Source organism: Galeopterus variegatus, unplaced genomic scaffold (assembly GCF_000696425.1).
Source record: "Galeopterus variegatus unplaced genomic scaffold, G_variegatus-3.0.2 Scaffold3286, whole genome shotgun sequence".
NCBI classification, from domain to species: Eukaryota; Metazoa; Chordata; class Mammalia; order Dermoptera; family Cynocephalidae; genus Galeopterus; species Galeopterus variegatus.
In genome coordinates, this window is record NW_007729397.1 from 219,668 (window position 1) to 229,293 (window position 9,626).

At 47.0% G+C, this 9,626-nt stretch overlaps 1 protein-coding gene across 1 annotated transcript in view; it reads right to left on the bottom strand.

Moving 5' to 3' along the window:
- The window catches only part of LOC103600275, a gene marked incomplete at its 5' end in the record, with an annotated part of 44,239 nt that extends 35,482 nt beyond the window's left edge, over window positions 1-8,757 (bottom strand). The window contains 4 exon segments of the mRNA XM_008584513.1: window positions 5,152-5,323; window positions 5,813-5,871; window positions 6,786-6,842; window positions 8,641-8,757. Coding sequence (XP_008582735.1) covers window positions 5,152-5,323; window positions 5,813-5,871; window positions 6,786-6,842; window positions 8,641-8,757 — 405 coding nt within the window.
- Between the last annotated feature and the right edge of the window lie 869 nt (window positions 8,758-9,626).

Sequence of the window (9,626 nt, forward strand, 5' to 3'; positions counted from 1 at the left end):
GAAGGTAGAGAAGTAAAGGAGGGAAGGAAGGAAGAGAAGTAAAGGAGGGAAGGAAGGAAGAGAAGTAAAGGAGGGAAGGAAGGAAGAGAAGTAAAGGAGGGAAGGAAGGTAGAGAAGTAAAGGAGGGAAGGAAGGTAGAGAAGTAAAGGAGGGAAGGAAGGAAGAGAAGTAAAGGAGGGAAGGAAGGAAGGGAAGTAAAGGAGGGAAGGAACGTAGAGAAGGAAAGGAGGAAAGGGAAGGAAGGGAAGGAAAAGAGGGAAGGCAGGAAGGTAATGCAGGAAGGGAAGGCAGGAAGGGAGAGAAGGAAAGGAGGGAAGGAAGGGAACGAATAAAGTCAAGGAAGGAGGGGAAGGAAAGGCAGGAAGAGAAGACAGGAAGAGAGGGAAGGCAGTAAGGGAAGGCAGGCAGGCAGGAGGGAAGGAAAGAGCCCCCCTAGGGCTCCCCTGGCCTGGAATGGCCTGCCTCTATGAGACCCCCTGTTCTGGCCTGGCCTGGACTTCAACTAAGGCCTCTCCTGGACTGGTGTCCCTAGGGACCCCAAGAAAGGAAGAAAGAGGGAGAGAGAGGGAGGGAGGGGTGGGGAAAGAAAGAAAGAAAGAAAGAAAGAAAGAAAGAAAGAAAGAAAGAAAGAAAGATGGAGGAAGGAAAGATGGAAAGAAGGAAATAAAGAGGAAGGATAGAAAGAAGGAAGAAAGGAAAGAAAGAAGGAAGGTAGGTAGGAAAGAAAGAAGGAAGGAAGGAAAGAAGTGAGAAAGGAAAGGAAGGAAGGAAAGGCCGGAATGGAAGAAAGGGAGGGAAGACAGGAAGGGAATGCAGGAAAGTAAGGCAGGAAGGGAGAAAAGGGACGAAGGGAGGGAAGGCAGGAGTGAAGGAAGGAAGGGAGAGAAGGAAAGGAGGTAAGGAAGGGAAGGAAGTAAAGGAAAAAAGGGAAGGAAGGAAAGGCAGAAAGGGAAGGCAGGAAGGGAGGGCAGGAGGGAGGGAAGAAAGTGAGACAGGGAAGGGAAGGAAGAAAGTCAAGGAAAGAAGGGAAGGCAGGAAGGGAGGGAAGGAAGGGAGAAAAGGAAAGGAGGGAAGGTAGGGAAAGAAGAAAGTCAAGGAAGGAAGGGAGGAAGGGAAGGAGAAAGAAAGAGAAAGAGAGAGAGACAGAGAGAGAGAAAGAAAAAGAAAGAAAGAAACAAAGAAAAAAGGAAAGAATCAAAGAAACAAAGAAGAAGAAAGAGCCCCTCTAGGCCCTCCCCCTGCTGCTAAGGGTCCTTTTCTGCTATGGGCCTGCCAGGCCTGCCCCAAGTGCTTTTTTGAACCAGCCTGGCCCCCCTAGGGCCTTAATGGCTTGGAAGCCCTGCCCTAAGTGCTTTCTTGGCCTGGACTGGATCTCAGAGCCCCCCGGGTGGCCTGCCCCTAGGGCCCCTGTGTCCTCACCTGCCACTAAGGGCTGCCCTGGCCAGGCATGCTGCCAGCGGTGTCCTTCCGCTAAGGGCTGGCCTGGCCTGTCCTACCCAAGGAACCCACTGGCCTGGCCTGCCACGTGGCACTCCTTTACTGGTCTCCCCCTTGCAGACCACTGCCATAAGGGCCACCCTGCCACTAAGGGCACCTCTCGCCTGGCAGGGCTGCCCTTAGTGCTCCCTTGGCCTGCCCGGGCACTAAGGGGCCCTCTGGCTGGTAGGGCCCCCTGACCTAGCCTGCCGAAGGGACCAATTGTACCGGTCTTCCGCTATAGGCCCCTGAGGCTGGACTACTGGTAAGGGCACTCTGCTGCTTTCTTTTCTTCTGTTGATTTTTCTTTTATTGTTTGATTCCTGTTTTCTTATTTTTTTATTTTTGGTTTTTCTTTTTCTTTTTCTTCTTTGTTTTTTCCCCCTCTGGTTTTTAAGTATTTTTCTTTCTTGTATTTTTTTTTTTTTTTTTTTTTTTTTTTTTTTTTTTTTTTGTGGATTTTTTTGTTTGTTTCTTTTTATTTTTGCATTTTTTGTATTTTTCTGTACTCTTATTTTTTTTTTTGTTTTTTGTTTTTTGTTTTGGTTTTCCTCCTTTTAAAAAATTTTCTTCCTTTCATTGGGGTTTTCTTCTTTATGGGGGTTTTCTTTCCTGGGGGGTTCTACTTTTTAGGGGGCTTGTTTTTTGGAGGGTTTTCTTTTTGTTAAGGTTTTCTTTTTGTTGGAGTTTTCTTTTTGTGGGAGTTTTCTTCTTGGGGAGTTTTTGGTTTTCTTATTTTCTTTTTTCTTTTGGTTTTCTTCTTTTTCTGGGGGTTTTCTTTTGCAACTTTTGGGGGGTTTTTCTTGTTTTCCTGGGGGATCTTTTTCTCTTTGGGGGAGGTTTCTTCTTTTCATGGTTGGTCTTTTCTTCTTTTCATTGGGGTTTTGTTCTACTCGGGGTTTTTAAAATTCTTTTGGGGGGTTTTCCTCTTTTTGTTAGAGTTTTCTTTTGGGGGATTTCTTCTTTTTGTTCAGATTTTTCTTCTTTTTGTTAGGGTTTCCTTCTTTGGGGGTTTCTTCTTTTTGTTGGGGTTTTCTTTTCTGGAAATTTTTCTTCTTTCCAGGAGTTTTTCTTCTTGGAGATTTTTCTTCTTTTTGTAGTGGGGGGTGTTTCTTCTTTTCATTAGAGTTTTGTTTTTCTCATTGGAGTTTTCTTGTTTTCATTGGGGTTTTCTTCTTTTCATTGAGGTTTTTTTTCTTCTCAATGGTTTTTCTTCTTTTGGGGGCTTTCTCCCTTTTGCTGGCATTTTCTCTTTTTTGTTGGGGTTTTTCTTTTTGTTGTGGGTTTTTTTCTTTTTGTTTGGGTTTTCTTCTTTTGGGGGCTTTCTCCCTTTTGCTGGCATTTTCTCTTTTTTGTTGGGGTTTTTCTTTTTGTTGTGGGTTTTTTTCTTATTTTTGTTTGGGTTTTCTTCTTTTGGGGGGGTTCTACTTTTTGTTTGGGTTTTCTTCTCTTTTGGGGGTTTTCTTTTGTGATGGCTTTTTCTTCTTTTCATTGTGGTTTTCTTCTTTTCATTGGTTTATTTTTGTTGAGGTTTTCTTTGTTTTTGGGGTTTTGTTGTTTGGGGGGGTTTCTGCTTTTTGATGGGGTTTTCTTACTTTGGGGGGATTTTTCTTCCTTCTGTTGGGGTTCTCTTCTTTTTTGACAGGGTTCTCTTCTTTTGAGATATTTTTCTTTATGTTGGGGTTTTCTTCCTTTTTTGGGTGTTTTCTTCTTGAGTGTTTTCCTGTTTGGGGGTGTTTCCTTCCTCTTTTGGGTGTTTTCTTCTTCTTTTGGGTGTTTCTGTACTTTTTTGGTTTCCTTCCTTTTTTGGGTGTTTTCTTCTTTGGGGTATTTTCCTTTCTGGGTGTTTTCTTCTTCTTTTGGCTGTTTTCTTCCTTTTATGGGTGTTTCATTCTTCTTTTGGGAGTTTTCTCCTTTTTGGTTTTTCTTTTTCATCTTGGTGTTTTCCTCTTCTTCTTTTTTCTTAATTTGTTTTTTCTTTTTTTTTCTGTTTGTGGTTTTTTTTCTCATTTTTTTCTTTTTTTCTTTCTTTTTTTTAAATTCATTTTTGGTTTTTTTCTTTTTTTGGTTTTTTCCTTTTTTTGTTTTGTTTTTTTTTCTTTTTTAAGGTTTTTTTCTTTTTCTGATTTTCTTTTTTTGTTTTTGTTTTTTGTCTTTTTTAAAGAAGAGGGGTCTTCATATGATAAAGGGGTGACTGTGAAGGAGTGGCTGGGACAGGGTGGCAGGGACTGGTAGGGAGAAGAGCCCTGATCCCCACATCTCAGATGTCCATGATCTTAATATCACTCTACTTTTCTGCTCAGTAAAACAATGGGAAGCCAGGCTTTTTGCTGAAGCCTTGATGCTTCTGGTATTTCTGTATGTCCTGTGGCAGCTGCATGGTCAGAGGGAAGGGAACAATGAAAACTCACAGGACTGCAGTGCATGAGTCTGGGGTCACCTATCTCCCATGCCAGAGCTGTCTCTCTTCTGGCCCTGGCAACCCCTCTCTCCAGAGGCTGGTGCTGGTGCTTGTCTCCTAGCCCTTCCAGATGGGGCAGGGATTCCCATCTCCTTTAGGTCTCCCAGCTGGCCCAACTTCTTGGCCAGCTCCATCTTCACATTCTGCCCTGAATGCAGCACACTGGTGACCTCCATGTTTTAATTGGTCTGGATGGAGAGAAGCAATCAGCAGCCACCTGATGCAGCTGGAGACCCACAGCACAGGGAAGGAGGCACAGAGTACTGGCTCACAGAGTGACTTCCCAGGTACCATTTCATGTGAAGTCTCCACCACCCCATTTTGTAGGTGGGGATACAAAGGCCCAGGGGGCAAGTATGGAGGGCAGGCTGGCAGGGTGGGTGGCACACCAGCCTGATGAGGCCTATCTACAGCTTAGCCAGCTGCTCCTGGAGCTTGTGGGTCTGGGACAGCACTCAGCTGGTGGTGGTGTGGTGGTACTGTGTGCCCTCCAGCACCTGCCTGCACTGCTTGCCCCAGAGCCCAGCAGCCCACCCCAGCTCCAGCAGCCACTCCTCCTGCTCCCAGTTCAGGTGGCTCTGACCCTCATTGTCCTTTACCTGAGCCTGGAGCTGAGCTCTCCAGCCAGGCTCTCCAGCTGCTTCTGCAGCTGCTTGGCCTCCACCTGCAGCCACCATTCTTCCTAGCCGGGCCTTGCTATAGGCTCGAGGGGTGGAGGCTCATCTGAGAAAGGAAACAGACAATAAGGGCTCTGGCCTCTGGAATTGCAAAACTCTCTTCTTGACCTTCAGCTCCTAATTCAGGCTCCTCGCCCAAGACCATGGCTTCCTGGATAATCATTTCTCACACCCAGATGATGGTCAATTAGTCAAACCACTTTCAAATAGAGTTCTTCACATTCTTGTGCTCAAGACAACTGTGGGTGGCTGACAACAGGAACTCTACCACTCTTTGCAGACAGGGACACTGAGGCTCAGATGACAAGACTTGCCGTCTGCTGGCACACACCTCTTTCTCTTCCACCCACCTGCTCCCAGGCCACCCCAGCCCCAGCTTAACTGTCTGCCTGCTTACATCGGCCAAGCAGGTCTCCAGCTCCTGGACCTGACTCAGGCCATGGTCCTCCCTCAAAGCACGCACCTTTCCAGAGCACAGGGGTGTGGGCCATGGAGAGAGCAGCTGCAGAATGGGCAGGCTGCCACCTTCCTCTCTACCCCACTCCCATAAAACCAAAGTCCTGGGCTGCAGGCAGTCACTTGTTGTGGCAGGGGCTTGGATGTCTCGAGCTTTTTCATCTGGATCTGCAAGGCTGCCTTCTCCATCACAAGGACCCGAAGCTTCCCCTTCAATTGGGACTGGAGACACTTGAGATCCTCATAGGTGTTCCTATGGCCAGAGGTGGTGGAGAATGGAAAGAATGAGTTACAGAAAGGACCACTTTCATGATCAATGCACTGAGTTTGGCACACAACCAGAGGACCATAGCATGGGAAGGGGACTCCAGGAATCAAGAGTCACAAGTGGCAGTCCAGCGAGAGGATATGAATTGCCTGAGGCCATACATGAGTCAGTGGCACAGCTGGGGCCACAGCTTGGCTCTGCACATGTCCAAACCTCTGAGTCCATCTCATCATGCTCACCTCTACCCCTCCCACCTCCCGCCACATCACCCACGCTGAGGGCCCCCAGACCTGCCATCCACCTTCCCCCTCCTACTTGTTGTACTCCAAGTGCAGGTGGAGAACATCTAGTTCTTTTATCAAGTCATGGTAGGACTGCGAATGCAGAAAGGTTAAGTCAGGATTCAGCAGGGAGAAGATATAGTCTGGGCACGCTAACACTGACAAGACCTGCCATCCACCTTCCCCCTCCTACTTGTTGTACTCCAAGTGCAGGTGGAGAACATCTCGTTCTTTTATCAAGTCATGGTAGGACTGCGAATGCAGAAAGGTTAAGTCAGGATTCAGCAGGGAGAAGATATAGTCTGGGCACACTAACACTGACCCCTATAGTAACCATTCGGCAGTAACATTTCCTCCCCCTGAATCACACTTGACTTCTTTTTGAAGGCATTTCCAAGCCCATGTTCTCAGTTTGTTTTACTAAGAATTCAGTAAGAGTGGAAGAGGCAGGAAAAGAGATCTGATTTACAGCTGGCTGACAGAGGCCTGTGGATATCAGGTCATATTGCCATTGTTATTACTATCATCACTGATGTTTGACTCTGTATCGAGCACATCACCAGACACCATGCTAAGAGTCGATTGAGTCCTCACAACTACCATATGAGGCAGTTACTATTATTATCTCCATTTTGTAGATGAAAAAGAAAGTATTAGAGGTTAAGTGCTAAGATCACTTACAGCTGGGATGTGAACATTCAGGTCTATCTAATTCTCTAAGCCCATTTTTCCCCTGGGGGTGGCAGCACAAGCATGAGGGCAGGTGAAGGGCAAGAGGACTTACCCTCTTGGTCTCCTTCTGCCATGTGGAGAAGGTGGTCAGACTCCACTGCATCTCTTTTATCTGCTGCTCACATAAGCACAGGCAGCTTGCCAGATGTTCACACTCCGCTGGAATGACAGAGGTTGAGATGGAGCCCAAAGGACTCCCCCGAAGGCCTGTGAAGGCACCAGGTTGAGTGAGGAAGGGTGCCCAGATTCACGCCTGCTTTCTGCCAGGCCACAAGGGGAGCCTAAGCCAGGGCTCTCTGTAACTGTGTCTTTTCAGACATTAAGACCTCAGTGGTCTGAATCTGAGCCTTTGGGAGAAAAGCCAAACAGGTGCTGAGAGAAAGGGAAAGGACGGTTCTCTAGGGGATGGGAGGGATGCCATACAGTCCACTCACCTGCAGTTGTTCCTGCAGGACACCTAAGGAGTTCACCTGCTGACACCTACTCTCCTGCTATAGCAAGAGGAAAGAAACATCCTTTACTGGGGAGTCAGAGATGCAACAGCAGGGACAGGCCCCAGGAATACAACCAACGGCCCAGGACAGGTCCACCAGTGAGACCAGATTCTCAGGGACCCCGTGGGGTTGAGGGTAGGGTGCAGGGGGTGAGCCGTGTCCAGGTCAGGAGTGGGCAAGACATGCCTGGGGCCTCTCCCTCTGAGTCTTTCCCCAAACCCATCAGCCATGGAACGAGCAAACAAAGAAATCATGTTCCTCTTTCCAGCTGATCTAGAGTTTCCTGGTGCCATTTTTTATGTGTGGAGAGTGACAGGAAAATCACTGAGGTTGTCCCGCCAGCTCCATTCCCCAGATCAGAGTGGTGGGCAGGGTCAGGAATGGATTTTCAAGGAAAAGCTCTCAGACCCTGTGAGGATACAAAAACTCTCCTCAAACTCCCAAGGAAAGAGAATTTGGGTCTTTGTTGGTTTTTGCTCACAGCCACAGAGCTGTATGTCTGAATCTGGATTCTCTTTAAAGGAGAACTACAGAAACCTCTGGAAATGGAGGCTGAGAAAAGAAAGACTACCCTTTTTCCAGCTTGTAAGTCAGAAGGGTGCATGTATTCACCACAAACCATACACTACAGGACAGGGACTGTTCTCAAAAGCAGGGATCCAGGAATGAAAAGGACAGGCAAGATCTCTGTCTCCCTGACATCTCGTGTGCACCTAGAAATCTTTTATTCTTGGAGCTAAAAGGGACCTTTGACACCCTCTAATTCTATCTCGCAGCACTTAAGCCTAGGCAGGAGAGACGGCTTGTCCAAACCAAAGACAGAGCAAAACAGGAACTAAGTCAGGGTGGGAACACATGGCTTCTGACAACAGTCAGTCTAGTGTTTCCAGCAGAGGAACAGCCCAGGGCAAATGTGGCGAGGACTCAAGCAGAGGAGTCTGGAGAAGAGAGAGTGGGCAGACAGGGTAGCAACAGAAAGATCCATGCTGCATGGTCTGGGGTCCCTCCTGCTGAGACCTAGACCCTGCAGAACCCCATTATCTCTTGGCACCAGCGGCCTCCAGCCCCTTTCTTCAGAGCCACAAGGGGAAATGGGAGCCCAGGATTGGCAGCATGGAATCAGGGACCACACTGGACCCTTAACAATTTCTCAATCATGCTCCTTAGATGTTTGTTTTCTATGTAGCTGGAGTACCAGGCTTCTGCCTGATCTAGGCACCAGCTCTGAGGCACCTGCAGAGAGGAGGAGTTGGAGGAGGGCTGGGAGGAGAGGCAGAGAGAGCAATCATTAGGGGTGGGGGTGGGGACTGTTTCAGCTGGCAGCGGGGCACCCAGCCCCCACCGTGGGAGGCAGTCAGGAGGCTGGCCTGAAGGGTCACTTACCTCCAGCTCCTTCATGTAAACTGAGTCACAAAGGTCTCCCCACTGATGTACGATGTGGGTTAGAAGAGATGAAAGCATATATGTAGATACAGCTCTCGTGTACTTTTTTTTTTTTGGTGGTGGTGGCCAGTACAGAGATTGAGCCCTGGACCTTGGTGTTATCAACATCACCCTGTGCTTTCTGCAGCAGGATCTAATGAGATAGCCAAGCTCATGGTCCATCTTTGTGTGTACAGCTTCAAGGGAGAAAACTCAGAATAGAGTCCTAAATCATATCCCTAGCAGAGGGAGAGGTAGGATTCAAACCCAGACTTCGTAACCAGTACCTGACATGTCTTCTATGATCTTTACCATTACCTCCTACTGCCCTTTGAGCCCCCTGTTCCCAGGAGCCTGACCAGCTAAGACTCACCTCCTTAGGTGACTGGCAACCCCCAGAAGTGGTTAAATCAGGGCTACTGACAGTTTTCATTTTGTTCTTTGTTCCTGGAGGACCACCAGGACTGTTTCTCAGTTGGTAATCTCTTAACTGTGAAAAGGAAAAGCAGTAATATTCAGGAGATCTATAAGCCCATATACTTGCATCCTACTTTACAGTTTTTACAAAATATTCTTACTTATACCATCTGAATTAATGCTTTCAGCAACCCTATAAAGTGTTGTAATGATTAATAAATGGCTGAAGAAATAGATTGATAACATGACTAAAAAAGCAATAATGGAATTTAACTTCAGTCTTCCGGGGCTTTGTCATGTATCAGCAGCTGCCAGGTGGCAAAATACAAATCAGACACTGGGGTCTTCTCTTACAGAGCTGTGAGAGCTGCACACCAGTACTTCTCAAATATTTATGTCAATGTATCCTAATGGCAGAAGTCAGTGAAGGCACACCCCTAGAGATCTGGGGACCTAACAAAAAGAGGACAACCCAAGCCTCATTTCAGAGAAAAGTCTATTACGATCTTACAGATCTAGGCAAATGTCACCCCTAAGTACATTAATAGGTTTTTTTCTCTCTTAAAAGAATCAAGCAAATGCGATGCTTCAGAAAGATGCCCCCTATGAATTCTGTGGCACCCCAGATTGTGATGATCTGGGTCTATTACGATCTTACAGATCTAGGCAAATGTCACCCCTAAGTACATTAATAGGTTTTTTTTCTCTCTTAAAAGAATCAAGCAAATGCGATGCTTCAGAAAGATGCCCCCTATGAATTCTGTGGCACCCCAGATTGTGATGATCTGGGCAAGATTCAAGCTGTGAAGTTCAGTTGCCCAGGATTTGTTCCGCTGGAGATAAGCACGTCTCCCTCCAGAGAGCACTGACTGAAAGGCACTCTTGGTCCCAGAATCCTAGGGAATTCGAATGTGAGATACAGACTTAGAAATAAATTGTAAA